A 14,437-nucleotide genomic window follows, 5' to 3' on the forward strand; every position below is an offset into this window, starting at 1 on the left:
TTTTTTTTTTTTTTTTTTTTGTCAAACAACTTCCATTCAAAACTCAAAAGGAAGTAAAGTTCTTACAAACAAAAATCAGAAAACAAGATACAAGGGCAGTCCCCAATGCCACAACAACATATAAATAAAGTAAAGATAACATTAATCGGCAATGGGTTCTTGAGAGCTGTGAGTCAAACTCTTGGAAGAGATTTGGTAAATGTGAGATTAAGATTGTCGATAAACCCTTCCATGAACAGGTCAATGGATGAGAGATAGCCATTGTCATTAGACTCGTTGGCGTTAGTGAAGGGGTCAAGATTGAGCTTCTCACCGGTTTAAGAAGGTTTACACGAAGTAGAATCTTGACAAAATTTCAAGCAAAGTTTGGGATGCTCTGACGATTGAGGGTGTTTGGTAGAGCTGTCATAGGGTATAAAGTGGCCATGGCCACACCAAAATCATATACATAGCTCGGGCCACTTGGAAGTGGGATCCAATAAGCATAGAAACTCAAGCAGAAAGGTTCACAGATCAGGATTATAAGGGTTACTAAAATCAGGGTTCTCAAAGAGAGCAAGTGGCGCCACAACAACAATGATGAATTACTTCTCAGATGGATATCATAGAGTTCGTAATCTTCACACCATTTGCTAAATATTGGCGTCAACACAAGATATAGATAGCCGTACCTGGATTTGAATACCGTTAGAGATAGAACCACCAGAGTATGGACAACTTCCCGGAGATTGATAGGTTGAATATGTTTAGGCTCGGAGAACACAGGATATGGAGGCCTGAGATCGAGGAAGTTTCGGTAACCATCACTCCGTGGAGAAAGGGTCATAATGCCGTCCTTCCTCGATCCAAAGGTGTGGGTTGAAACCAGAAGCAAAGTTCCCATCAGCCTAAAGCTTAGATGAAGAGTGATTATTGAGGAACTGCATTGAACCAGGGATTGGAGATGACCTTCTCGAACCCAACTCAATACTATCGAAATAAGATGTAGAGGGCTTCTGCTCTTACAATCAAACCGAGGAAGTAATGAGGAAGGCCGTAGCTAGGATTCAAAAAAACTTACCCTGGATTTTGTGGGTGTGTGCTTGTTTTGTTGCATCGTTAATGGGCCACCAAAAGCTATAAGGCCCACCAGAAGAAAGCCTCGATCCTTGTTGGTTGCCCTAATTAGAGTGAAAGTGCGGCTATCCGAAGACGGTGGATAGATTTGCAAGAGAAAGAGCATCTCCGGTGAGCAAGGCTTCAACAACATCAAGCCAGAGGTAAGGTCGGAGGTTGGGATGGGAAACCACAAGGACAGTTCGAGAATGGAAGGTTGCAAGCTTCGCCTGAAAAAGGAGTCGTAGTGAGCCATCAACGTCTCCACCGGGTGAGATGTAGCGGATGGTCCATACCGGAGCTCACCTGCTAAACTCGGTGCCTCAAAATAGGCTTTCTCAAGGGTAAGCAGACATCCAGATCTTAAGGTATGCATGTCGCCTGTTTGTGGGTTCTTTATACCGGCTGAAGTGTTCAGGGAGAAGGGGAGGGGTTCACCGGAAACCACCTGCGCTCTTTATCCCTGTCTAGTGATATCTCACCGGGATCTGAAGGGATCGGGGAGGATTGTAACGAAAAGAGCAAAAGAAACGGGGACAAACTTAAGAAAACAATGGAAATGCAAACAGGGGAGAAAGCGGGACGAAAGAAATCCCGACGCCGGCGAGCAAAAACTACACCAGCGTCGGAGAAGGGTTGCGAATTGAAGACCTCGATATTAGTGCCCGAGAGAGTTTTAAGTTTTTTCCTCGTGTCTAAGCTTTTATCCCTTTTCAAAATTATTCAGACTACCAAATCAGAATGCTAAGCAAATCGTGTGAGTGTTCAAAATACTAAACAAAAAACCAATCAATTCTTCCATATGTCAAATCCAATGCTAAAAGAAAGATCAAACCGAGTGAAATGAGTTCACTGGTTCATGTAATGGACAATAAAAATAAAAATAAAATCGTATAAGAAAATAATATAGCTAAATTATGTGAAAAAACTTTAAAATATTATCTAAAATTTTCTCAACCTTAAATAAAATTTTCCTAATCACCTGAACAGAATTAAAAGTAATCTGACCCATTATCCATATACTTATTTAAATGGATGAAAGTCTGATTGTTGATTTAGATATTAATTACCCATACATTATCCAATTACTCATTCTAGTCTTACTCACTATATTATCTTATTCCGATTACTTACTGTAAACCCAAAACCAAATATAATAGTATAAGAAATAATTAAGAGAAAATAAGTAATTTACAAGTGTTTAAAATCTGATAGTACGCCGGAGAAGCTGAGGACTCACGGCAACGGTATAGTTAAACTATATCTGGTTTCCTTCCATCAAAACGCCTCCACGAATACGCCTACCATTAGCATCTCGGTTCCGGTTGTGATCGTCAATGAACTTATCAGGTGAACTTAGTATTTGTGTAGTTTGCAAATAGTATGGTCATCTACATATGGATCATAGATAAAATCAACTATCAACACAAATGAATTTGGTTTCAACTAGTATGTAAATACAATAAAATCTTTACATATTAATATTTATTAAATTAATAATTAATATAAATTATTAATTTGTATTAATTATTAAAGAAAAATTCTGACAGGCGATCGATTGAGATTCGAATTCTCGATGCTAAACGAAAGAGAGGGGGAGGGTTTTTAGAAAATGGCGAGATTCGATGCGAAGACGATCGTCAAGGACAAGAGATTCTGGGTCGCTTCTTTAATTATCGTCTGGGCTGCTGGTCTTCAGGTTTCAATTTTACCATGAATTGTTTTTTTTTTTTTTGGATTGATTCAATAGGGTTTATAAATATTTGATTTTTGTAACTTTATATCTGAAATTAATCCGGTGGCAGGGTCATATGATGTGGCTGCAGAGGCAAGATTCATTTAAGCAGAAGTTTGGAACAATTGATGAAGACAACCACCACAAGTAATATGATACATAACAGGAGTTTATGTCTCTGAAACAACTTCTTGTGTTTTTGTGTATTGGGAGTCTTTTTTTTTGGATTATAATCATAAATTACATAAGAGGATAAAAGATTTGTATTAGGATTTCTGATCTATTATTTCACTCTGGCTACTATCTCAAATGGTTGAAAAAATAGAGTTTTGACTGTAAGAAATTGCCAATTGCAGTCTCTGTGATTTGTGAGATTATTATTGTGTATTAGCTTCAGCTTTTTGCCTAGTGGAGTATTTAGATGCTTACTCTTTAGTATACTTCATCTCCAGTTTGCTACAAACTCATCAGCTTTCTCCAACATTTTCTGTGTAACGTTGAATAACAAATTTCAGATACTCGAAAGGCTTGTGATGAGTCAAAAAAAAAGGTTTAATATTTGGTATTCTTCTTACAGAACATTTTTTTTCGGTGAAGCTTATGTTCAACTCTCAGGTTTTGCTCCGCTCCCTTTTTTTTTAAGAGCACTGACTCTGAGTAGTTGTAGATCGCGGAATTAGCTAACTGAGAGGGAATGTGTAAGTGTAACTGTAGTTGTGACTTGTAGGGTTATGTACCAGTCAACTTTGAAGAACTCAAGAACTAGAGCTTGTTCTGGACAGTGAAATTAGATCTAGGCGCCTAGTGTTGCTTCGAAGAAGTGAGGATCTTGGATGGATTAAGATCTTTTGATACTTTCTTTTTGGGATTTGTTTCACCGCTGTCGGTTTTTAAAGCATTATTATCTTCTTGGCTTCTTCCGTAGATTATATGTAAGCCTACTGAATGAGCTCTTCATCACTGGAACACCCAAGAACTGATTGTCTAAATTTCCTTTAGTTCACTCAAACGGTGTCGTTTCCTCCTTGGACGTCGTCTCAAGTCTCAACCATATATAATTCCAGTTTATCAGAAAGAATCACCAATGATAATTTCGTTAACTTGAAGAAAGTTTTTAATATTTGACATCAATTCTTCAAAAGTTTTTGCCAATTGCAAATACTTACAGTAAATTTTTTTATTTAATGTATATTTCTTATAATCAACGGCGCACTATAGTTTTTAATTGTGTGATTTCAGATAAAGAAAATGTATTATATTCTATTATTCTTCTAACTTTCTCAAAATTTACAGTAAATTTAGAAAAAGAAAAAATTTTCTATTTCAAAAAAGTCAATAGATATGGACTTCAGATGCATAATATATGCAAGCTATTCTTTATTTCTCAAAATTTCATTCTCCACAGCCGAATAAAACGTCAGCAGATATATATATATATATATATATATATATATATATATATATTTTTTCTTCTTTGTCAACTATATGCAAATTATTCGAAATTAAATTGTTAAGCATAATATTATTATCTGCAAACTGATGTGGATCTCATTGTCCATATCATTTATACAATAACCTTTATCATATTTAATAGATAGCTAAGTACTATGAAGAACCAAAAGTACAGTCATATAAGTAGCAAATCATAGTTGTGATATCTGATCTCATGTTTTCTTAGTTATTAACTTATTACTTTGATTTTTAATATTACTCTATATATATTTTACTTTTTATTTTTAAATAACTAATTTTTTCTGTCAACTAATTCAAATTCTTTAGTTACCATCCCCTCTTGATGGCCAAAGAAACCAAAAAAAAAAAAAATCCGATTATATTTCATAGATCTTTGGTATGTTTGAGACTTTGAGTTAACATTAGACATTAGTTGTTTTCTCAGATAAATCATCATATCAGAAAAATATAAATATCATACAAATATTCATTATTTCCTTTATTTCATTCGATTTTCTATTGTTCTCTCAACTCAAAGCTTGTATTTTTCTACTTCACGATGTGAGTAGGATGGTGAATTCTTTTAACACAAAAAGAAAAAAAGAAAAAGGAAAGTAGTAGGAATGGTGAATTGAAAGGATCTTGAAATGACTAACGTAGAATATTCGAACAAAACCGCACCACATACACACACTCAATGCTCTTCAGCATGAAGCTTTCCTACAACTAAAGTACAAAAGCTGTCACATCAAGTACAAAACTATCTCTCAACAGAGATGCTTTCTTATGTGGCGACCAGACACCGCAACATACAGAATCTCTAAAACATTTCCCAATTCCAAAAAAGAAAAAAAAGAAAAAAAGATGCTGATTTGGTCCATTATGCTCCATTACCCACCACCGCATTACATCATACTCGTGCTCTAAAGTATTACTTTTTAATTAACTTCTTTTTTTTTGTTTTGGCAGATTACGTATGCAAAGAAAGTAACATAGAGTAAATTAATTGTTCATATTTTTACCAAAATAAAAAAATTGTTCATATTACATACTAATTATTTTTGTTGCAAATTTCTTGGACAGCTGTTGGAAATATACGTCGGAAGCCCCTAATTGATTAGAAGTGTGATAAATTAAGAACTCTAAACACTAGTATGACTTTAAGTAAAAAGATACTTTTAATTGTGCAAAACATTTCATATATTATAGCCGGATACAAAATTTAACAAAAGCCAAAATTAGCATTACAATAACATGCACTCTACCAATAAGCAACGATCATGTGTTTAGAAATCGGACTCATTGTTTTCTCTTATTATAACTTTATAATCGCCGGTGGTGCTGTTCATTATTTTAGACTGATTCATTGGTGTTAGGCCTCGAGAAAACAACAGTTGCATCATTTGTGTCCATTTCTGTATTTGCTTTCGACGAGAATGTCACAATTTGTGGAGTACTAAGTGGGAGTTCCGTGTCCATGTCGGGAAATGATGAAGGTGGTTCGTCTTTGCTTTTGCCCCACAAAACTGAATAGAGTCCAAGAACTATCACTATTGCTCCAAGAATCCTACAAATATGATATACACAATTAATCAATGAGATTAAACCAACTAAACCATTATTTATTTTCAAGAGAAAAGTTTGCGTACCTTCCAAGGAACATAACCTCAGCAAGGATTATAGACCCCAAGATGGCAACAATGACCATGCTCAATGGATTGAAGGCAGTCACAAACACCGGTCCTCGAGTTTTCATTATTACTCCTTGAACGTAATAACCAATCCCTGAACATATTATCCCCTGCATACAAAAACAGTAAGATCATTTAATTTGATTTGTATGTATAACCAAAACCAAACCTTATATTGTGTGTATTAGTATAATTAATCTTACACCATAAACAGCAGCTAGTAATTTGGAATCCAATTGGATGGCCCACGCAGAAGGATTTCCCCTTTCAATATAAAGTGCCACAATAGTGCTTTCAAGAGACCCCATGAAGCATATGTAAGCTGTCAAGGATAGCTCTACCGGGTACGACTTAAGCGTGATCGCCTGCATAATCAATCATTTAAGTGGTTTAGTACTATACCCGTTTCTGATATATCGAATCATATATGAAAATTTTGGTTTTTAAAATTACTTGGAGATTGATAAAACCGGCCCAGCAGATGCAACCGACAGCGATGAGGAGTGCGCCTTTAGTAAGATCTTGTTTGACTCCGGGATTGGATGCGTCTTGATGAATGTCGTTAGGATTAGCCCAAGGCAAAGGAATTAAAGGTCCTTTCACAACAGTCATAAGCATTGCTCCACCAACTGTCACAATTGTCCCTAGAATCTTGGCTTGGCTGTGTATTTTCCTGACGTTAACCTTCTCAAGTCTACGCATAAAAAATAATGATGTCTTTAGACGATAAACCAAAACAAACCACATCATACGAAACAAAATTAAGTTCGTAATACCTGAAGATCCACGCCATAATAAAGGCAAAGGCAGGCAGAACATTGGTCATTGCAGCTGTGAAAGTCGCCGAAGTGTACTTCATGCCAGTGTAGTATAAGTTCTGATCAATTGTTGGTCTATAATCATATAAACAAACGTTCAATTAATTATTCGTTTTCAAAACGTATGAAAAAAAAAACGTAACAACTAAAATATATATATATTGAAAAGTAAAAATATAGCTAGTAAATCAATCTTACTCCAATAACCCAAGCAACAATATCTTGAAGAAGATGGGTAGTGTCATCTTCGGCCGTATTTTTCTGTTCATGATTCAAAAAGCAAATTGAAGTAAAATAATCAGAAAATAATATTAATACTTTCTACGTGAAGAATACACACAGACACGAGTCTATACAAGTACAAACTTACATTTACGTACGTATACGTAAAAGCATACAGGCATGCATGACCAAAATACAATTTTATGTACGTCAAATGAAATATTATACCTATCCAAGAAATAGGCAAACGGAGCAATGAAAATTGTCGCGACGATATGGCGATAAGCAGCTAGAACGTGAGGGCTCATGCCTTGGTTCAAAGCAAATTTGGCTATGATCGACAGTCCGGCATATCCGAATTGTAGAGAAACAACAGTTAGGAATGGCTTCCATGTTTTTAAAGCCATATCTCAACGTACTTTAAATTTGGTATAAAGTGAGAGATTGCAATATGATGTAAGAAAGAGCTGATGGAGAAATGTGGGAGAGGATGAGGTTGGTTTTATAGGAGGGTTTTGTATTATTTTTTGTGGGAATTTAAAAGATTAAAATATGTCTTTTAAGTTAGGAGGAATTATAGGGATTCCACTAAGTAATGCAAGTTTGATAGTGAGTATATATGCCATTCCTGTTTTGTAGAATATAACATGGTTTTTTGATATTATCCTTGATTTATAATAGGAGCATCCATAATTTTTAAAGTAATTGGTGGTCGTGATGATGATGAAAACATCAACTACAATTGTTAATTATTAAATTTTAAAACTTCCAGTTTGATCCTTGGTGCCTTTTAAGTTTTAACCAAGGAAACTGAGCACTTCTCACCTGATTCAGCAATTTTCAATATCATCGGATATCCCATAGATTTCACGTTGTTTTCTACAAACAAAATTAGCATGGCTACATTAAGAGAAGACATGTCAAAATTATTCACCTTCTCTATATTATCCCAACTTCGCATGTCATTTTATAATTTACACTAACTAATTTTACTTTCCAAATTATATAAAGAAATATTATTGTCATATGAATAAAAATATCACTATACTTAAGAAAATTTTCTATTTAACAACCATTCTGAATTTTGTTTCCGTATAAAGAATGAGAAAAAAATGTCGAGAAGGTTAAAGAGGTTATCATAAGAATTTTGTCCAAAAAAAAANGGTTATCATAAGAATTAGAAATCGAATATATATTTTTAGCCAACACATGGGGATAGTGAAATTCACTAGAGGAACACAAGTGGATCCGTGTCGATTATGTTTTTGTAGTTTTATAAAAAAGGATAAGAAGAGCTAGATTATATATATCACGAATAATTGAATCCACGAAATTATATATTACTTCAATGGAGCTAGAAAAAACAATTAGAAAATGTGAATGCGTCCACATAACTCATTTAATAATTTGGAAAAACGCATTATGCATCCGAATCGGATCATATGTGGAAGAAATAAAACAAATAACTTTTTGGCCAAGGTCGTGGTTGAAATTTTTGGCACTTTATGATTCTCTCCACCTGGAACCTCTATCTCTACTTAGAACAAAAATAGTAATAATAGTTTGATCACAATTCACAAATATAAGGGAATTTATACGTTGTCTGACGAAAGCCACAGAGTTTTAATTCCCGACAGCCTAATTGTGTATCGTAGGCATGTTATGCAAACCATCCCTTACGATATATATATTCTCATCGTCTTCAGTGTGATTTGTTAAAAATAAAAATTAGATAATTAAAATGTTATGCAGTTCAAAGCTACGTATCTGTTCAGAATATGCGATTTGTTATCATGTCGATTATAATGGTTAGTGAAATTCAAATATAGATATGTGCTAATACTTTATCTACGACCAGATAAAAATTTTCCTTAATTGTAATATATCGTGCGTGTATAGACATACATCATGAACTCTTTTTCATTTTTTTCCCCGTTGATAACGACACATCATGAACAGGACAAAAGGCACAACATGAACTTACACACAAAACTGTAAAAGATGGAGTTATTAATGTTTTCCTCCCCCCACTATATTGGACAAATTTGGCAAGCTGAGTTGACACCGATCGAATTTAACTTAGCTGGATTTTTATTTTAAGTAGCGGATGCATCTAAACTGATTTGATAGCTGATTCGTGATAAAATTAAATATCATATTCTATATTTTGTTTTCTTTACTATTGTTATTCGATATTATAAGAATACAGATAAGAGAACATCGACCCAAAAAAATATCTCTAATTTATTAGTCAGAAACAATACAGCTCTGAAATCCGGATATTAGATTGCATATATATTCATTCCTTATAACTTATAAGGATATTAAAATCTCAAAGAACCAATGGTTTCATTGGTTTGAATAGTTTACTTCATGGTTCAAATTATTTTACAGCAGTTCGAGTCATGGTTAGTCGTCAATGTGACTATTTTCGAGTTGTATTTCTATTAGCATCCAATTGCACGAAATTATCCCTAATAAGAACCTTCCCTGACTCCTTTCCTTGTCTAAACGTTTCACTACCAACGTGCCAACGTCGGCAACTTGAAGTTTATATATCCCAAGTACATTAACATATATAGTTATTTTCTTCAAATTTTTAGAAAATTTTAATAACTGAAGCCATCATGTTTAAACCAGAATAGCTTTCAGGAGATGTGTAAAGGATAATGATCTTTAAAATACAAGCATTTCCGCCAAAAACAAGTGGTATAAGTGCGCGCGGCTTAAAATAATTCATCATGCCACCACCACCAGCTGTCCAAACAAAGTTCATTTTGATTATGATCGGTGTTAACCATGCTGATTAACTAATCATGATAAGTATCATCGTATAATAATATATCTCTTGAACTAACGGCAATTGATTTGTGGCTGCCTATGAAACCACATCAGCAAAAGGAAAGGATGACTTCTGTTGTCTAAGAAAAGCTTTAACATAGAGTGTGAAAAAACAAAAATTTGATATAATATACAAGAAAATGGTAGATAAGATAGTGTCGAGACACATCTCAGATATACGTTGCCAACATTATGTTGGTGTGCTTTTTGGGGTTGGTTTGGTGGTTTAGGCTTTGCCATTATAATATCACTCTTTGCTCCACTCAAATCTGCATATTTTATGTTGTATTATGTTCGATATGATAAATGATCCGATATGTTTTGAAATTCTCGGATCAGAGATTTGGATATGGTTAAAGTTACATATATACAAATATTTGTAGGTGTAGGTATCGTAATTTAAACTTGAATAGACGTACCTGCCTGAATCATATATTATGAATTACTATATAGTATATAATTAGTTTTTACAAATTTATGATAATTTCGAAAAATATTTGTAAAGCTTTGTATTTAAAAATTTGATGTTTTTCGTTGAAAGATGTTTGTAAAATATTCATATTAATAATTCTTATGTGTATGTCTAATACTTCAATTTTTTNTTTTTTTTTTTTTTTTTTTTTTTTTTTTTTTTTTTTTTTATTACGTTTACCAGCTATAATTTTTTTTTCTGTATATAAGAGAAAGAAAATTGCATATTTGTTTTAAATGATCTTTTCTTGGGTGTCTAATTAAAACAGTGCATATGGTTTATTTTTATGAAAATGATTCACTCTGTTCTTTGGTGCACGTTCGTTAACGTCAACGTATAACACCTTGTATACTTACGGTCAAACTTACACAATTTTAAAACCAAATTAAGATATATATATATATATATATATATATATATATTTAAGAGTATCTCTCTCATTAAAAAGTTAGCTCCAGAATTATGACTTTTCAAAGTTCCAGATGATGGTGAGCAAACCTTACAGTAATTTTGAAAATGTATAAAATCTACAGTAGTCAACTATATTTTTCTTATATCAACATATTCATCTAATTCGTAACATGCACAAACAATAATTTAATTTGTATACATAATTACACCAACACATATCACGGCGACAAAGCTATACCTGATCAAATAATTAATATTGAAAATCAATAAATCATTACTAGTTCTAGAGTGATAAGAATTAAATTAAGAAATTTGTTTGGCAACGGCGAGGGATGAGAAAACAGATAAAGCAGCGAGGCAAATGAAAGCAAAGAGAAGAAGACTGGCCGATGCGTAGCCTCTGCTAAAGAACGTGTCCACAGGATCAGTCGAATCCAATGCGACCAATGCTAGAAATGTGTCTTTCAAATCTTTGCTCACTCCAAATCCAGCTGCTGAACCCGTCGCCACTAGATATGATATAACCTGTCAACATTTTTAACTATCATAAATTAGGAAAAAAAAAACATATATATTTTAATATTTTATCCAAGGATCAAATGGTTATTAATTAATTACATACCTTGTCACCGTAAAAATCGAGTTGATAATTAAAAGGGTCTTTGATTCCGGTGGCAAATAGGGAGATTGTGAAGAACAGTTGTACGACAGCGTAAACTAGTCCGATGGCGGCAGCTGAAAGCATGTATCTTCAAGAAAAAAACAAAAATTAGTGAAAGAATCAACATACACTTCGGTTTTTAATAACCAAAAAAAATGCCCAAATGTAAAATAGATTCCTAGTTTAAGAGTTATTACAAGAGGCAAATTAAGCAACTTGCTTTCATATATAAAAAAAAACAAAAAAAAATTACGTAAGATTATATATGGCATATGCTTTCCCCAACCGATGAACAAATCAAAATGAAGAGCTCAGTTAGAATTACCTATAGGCATAAACATCTTTGAAATGAAATTTAAATGCGCTTCCTTGAGATACAATGGTGACACTGTTGGTGCTGAGGATGATGAGCGCTATAACAAGGAAACCCCCTGTTAAAACCCTAAGAAGAAGGAGTAATACCTTCAATGAAACAGGTGGTGGCGACGGAGGCGGGGGTGCCATATAAATTGATAAGTACGTTTTTTAATGATCTTCTTAAAATTGGGTTTCAAAGAGTAAGATGATGATAAAAAGCCTGAGATGTTCAAATACAATTCATGGAATATTTCCAATTAATTTTATAACACTAAAACTTGCTAGAGAGATAAGAGTTGACTTTTGCTCTATGGCATGGGACCAAGTAATGACGGTAAATGTCAAACAAACAAAATATACCAAAGTTTATTGTTCAAGTCGTGCTGAAACTGGATCACCACGTCTTGCTTACCATAGAAATGTGATATATAAAAAAAAAAATCTTAAAATAGTTTTTATGTCTCAAAATTTATAAACATACCAACCTTGACGTCAGAGAAAACATCACCCGACCTTAAACTAATTAGTAAGTTGAAATTAAGGTAAAGACTCTTAAGAAAGAAGCTTGTGAGGATATATATAGCCTGAATAAGCTACGAGCTCATATATTGGTGTAACTGCTGCTAGGCTGTTAATTGATTCATGGATATCTCTAGCGTCGAAAATTCGAAGCCGTTTTATCATTTCTCTATCTGCAATATTTATTTAAGAAAAAAAAAAAAGATAAGAGTTTGACTACGGGACGAAGGGCTTCTTATAACACGGCGTCCAATTTAGCGATCAACGTTCACATTTAGTTTACATTGTTGGTTTTAAAGAGTTTGGAGTGGAGTTATATATGTTAACTTCTCAATGATTTCATTGAGAATTGCTCACGGAAGGTTTGGTCAACGAAGACTGAAACGTTGAGTCACAGCTGACGCAGCTCCTAAGCTATCAAAGAGTTTCCCTGAGATTCGATGGTGACGCTATTAGATAGTGAGGAGGATGACACAATTATAATAACATTAAGGATAAAGGATTATTATCTTCGATGAAACAAGTAGCTTTTTAAAATATATCGAAAACTAAAAACACCTTTTAAAATGGGGTAATATAAGAGGAATATTAAAGATAATACTAGTTGTTAATGTAGAAGAAGACATCGATTACAGTATATGTAAAAAAAAACAAAGACAATACCAATCAATAAGCAAATATATCTCGTCGACTAGAAAGATAGGAGTTGATAATTTGTTAATGTCAACATCAATTTTTTTTTTTTTTAGTATTATTTTACAAAAATCATAAAATGGATAATTTTAGGCGATGCATTAAAACGTTGTAGGATAATTTCTATACAAACTGCAAATTCAACTAATGTGTTTTTTTTAGGCCTATTTACATGTGAGATTGTTTATGACTAAACTAAGGTTATAATTTTGATACGCTAACATGATCTCCCTTCGCCACCAATATATTACAAACAATCAATAAGTTTTTCATGATGTGTTTAGCCTTAGGGAACAGTATTAAAAAGTTGACCAGAGGTTGGCTACACATGTTTACAGAAATAGTAATACAAAACATAACCTTGCGAGTTATGTAACCAAACAAAATTAGTTTCGAACGTGACCAAAAATTCTTAAAGAGCATATAATATAATTTATTAAATTCCACGTTTGGTGGGAGAACCATGAATTAGAATGAAGGAAATTGTAGGGGATACAATGATATATATATATATATATATATATATATATGTGTTTATGAGACTTGAATTGGTCGCTTGGAAAGAGCAAGGGATGAGAAAACGGATAAAACAGCAAGAGAGACGAAAGCCAAGAGGAGAAGACTGGCCGCTGCGTATCCTTTACTGAAGAACTCATCCACAGGATCAGTTGAATCAAACACTATAAATGCTAGGTATGTGTCTTTCAAATCTTTGCTCACTCCAAATCCAGCCGCAGAACCCGTTGCAAGTAAATATGATATTATCTGTCCAAATTTTAACAAACATTAACAAGATTTTCATTTTGTGATTCAAATCAATGTGTATGACCGCTCTCATTGTGTATACTTGAACTAGAGATATACTATGGACCAAGTTGAGATCTTATCTACAAAAATGAGCTGTTATATATGACTTATTTACAAAAATAATTATAAAGTAAATACCTTATCGCCATAGAAGTTGAACTGATCATTAAGAGGATGTGTAGCTCCGGTGGCGAATTGGGTGATTGTCAAGAACAGTTGTACGAGGGCGTAAAGTAGCCCGATGACGGCAGCAGACAGCATGTATCTTTACATAGGAAATGTACAAAAACAAAAGAACAAGAGTTAGTAATATTCCTTTTTATATGTTTAAGAAAAATGAATTGCCACAAGACTTAAAACTGACTCCGAATATAGAAAACACATATGTAAAGAAAGAAATTGGACTTTACTGAATTTAAACGCACCTAAAAGCATACACATCGTTAAAACGCAATTTTATAGACGTTCTTGAAATTTCCAGGGTGACGGTGTTGGTGCTGATGAGTACTACCGTTATAACCAAGAAAGCCGTTGTCAAAACCCTAAAGAGGAGGAGTACTGTCCTCAACGTAACCGACGGCGGTGCAGGAGGTGGTGGAGCCATATTAATTTTCTTGTTACTAACTAGTTTCACTTTAAAGAGTAAAGGTGAAGATGATTAAG

General features: G+C 33.6%; 3 protein-coding genes and 1 non-coding gene across 4 annotated transcripts; 1 reads left to right on the top strand and 3 right to left on the bottom strand.

Annotated features, from left to right (window-relative positions):
• Positions 2,291-3,238, top strand: LOC104792776. The gene is made up of 3 exons (XR_002038682.1): positions 2,291-2,445; positions 2,646-2,794; positions 2,901-3,238. It is a non-coding gene; the product is annotated as an uncharacterized LOC104792776 (transcript).
• Positions 5,471-7,491, bottom strand: LOC104792777 (WAT1-related protein At2g39510). Its single transcript, XM_010519003.2, has 7 exons — positions 7,242-7,491; positions 6,990-7,052; positions 6,750-6,866; positions 6,427-6,667; positions 6,177-6,338; positions 5,932-6,083; positions 5,471-5,849 (listed from the first exon to the last, which is right to left on the bottom strand). The coding sequence occupies exons 1-7, from the start codon at positions 7,418-7,420 to the stop codon at positions 5,636-5,638; spliced, it is 1,128 nt and encodes a 375-aa protein (XP_010517305.1). The 5' UTR covers positions 7,421-7,491; the 3' UTR covers positions 5,471-5,635.
• LOC109124843 (CASP-like protein 4D2) lies at positions 10,892-12,262 on the bottom strand. The gene is made up of 3 exons (XM_010519004.2): positions 11,724-12,262; positions 11,360-11,486; positions 10,892-11,262 (listed from the first exon to the last, which is right to left on the bottom strand). Exons 1-3 carry the CDS (start codon positions 11,900-11,902, stop codon positions 11,041-11,043), a joined length of 528 nt encoding a protein of 175 aa, XP_010517306.1. The 5' UTR covers positions 11,903-12,262; the 3' UTR covers positions 10,892-11,040.
• LOC104792780 (CASP-like protein 4D1) lies at positions 13,385-14,437 on the bottom strand. Its single transcript, XM_010519005.1, has 3 exons — positions 14,200-14,437; positions 13,913-14,039; positions 13,385-13,732 (listed from the first exon to the last, which is right to left on the bottom strand). Exons 1-3 carry the CDS (start codon positions 14,376-14,378, stop codon positions 13,502-13,504), a joined length of 537 nt encoding a protein of 178 aa, XP_010517307.1. The 5' UTR covers positions 14,379-14,437; the 3' UTR covers positions 13,385-13,501.

This window comes from Camelina sativa, chromosome 6, assembly GCF_000633955.1.
Source record: "Camelina sativa cultivar DH55 chromosome 6, Cs, whole genome shotgun sequence".
Taxonomy (NCBI): Eukaryota; Viridiplantae; Streptophyta; class Magnoliopsida; order Brassicales; family Brassicaceae; genus Camelina; species Camelina sativa.

Bases quoted from the DNA above. Each gene is read 5' to 3' on its own strand.
- LOC104792777 (XM_010519003.2), bottom strand. From the start codon at position 7,420: ATGGCTTTAAAAACATGGAAGCCATTCCTAACTGTTGTTTCTCTACAA. The intron at 7,053-7,241 runs GTATAATATTTC...AATCATGAACAG, and splicing joins TTTGCCTATTTCTTGGATAG to AAAAATACGGCCGAAGATGA. The intron at 6,339-6,426 runs GTAATTTTAAAA...TTGATTATGCAG, and splicing joins CCGGTTTTATCAATCTCCAA to GCGATCACGCTTAAGTCGTA.
- LOC109124843 (XM_010519004.2), bottom strand. From the start codon at position 11,902: ATGGCACCCCCGCCTCCGTCGCCACCACCTGTTTCATTGAAGGTATTA. The intron at 11,487-11,723 runs GTAATTCTAACT...TTTTTCTTGAAG, and splicing joins AAAGATGTTTATGCCTATAG to ATACATGCTTTCAGCTGCCG. The intron at 11,263-11,359 runs GTATGTAATTAA...AAATGTTGACAG, and splicing joins TCGATTTTTACGGTGACAAG to GTTATATCATATCTAGTGGC.
- LOC104792780 (XM_010519005.1), bottom strand. From the start codon at position 14,378: ATGGCTCCACCACCTCCTGCACCGCCGTCGGTTACGTTGAGGACAGTA. The intron at 14,040-14,199 runs GTGCGTTTAAAT...TCCTATGTAAAG, and splicing joins AACGATGTGTATGCTTTTAG to ATACATGCTGTCTGCTGCCG. The intron at 13,733-13,912 runs GTATTTACTTTA...AAATTTGGACAG, and splicing joins TCAACTTCTATGGCGATAAG to ATAATATCATATTTACTTGC.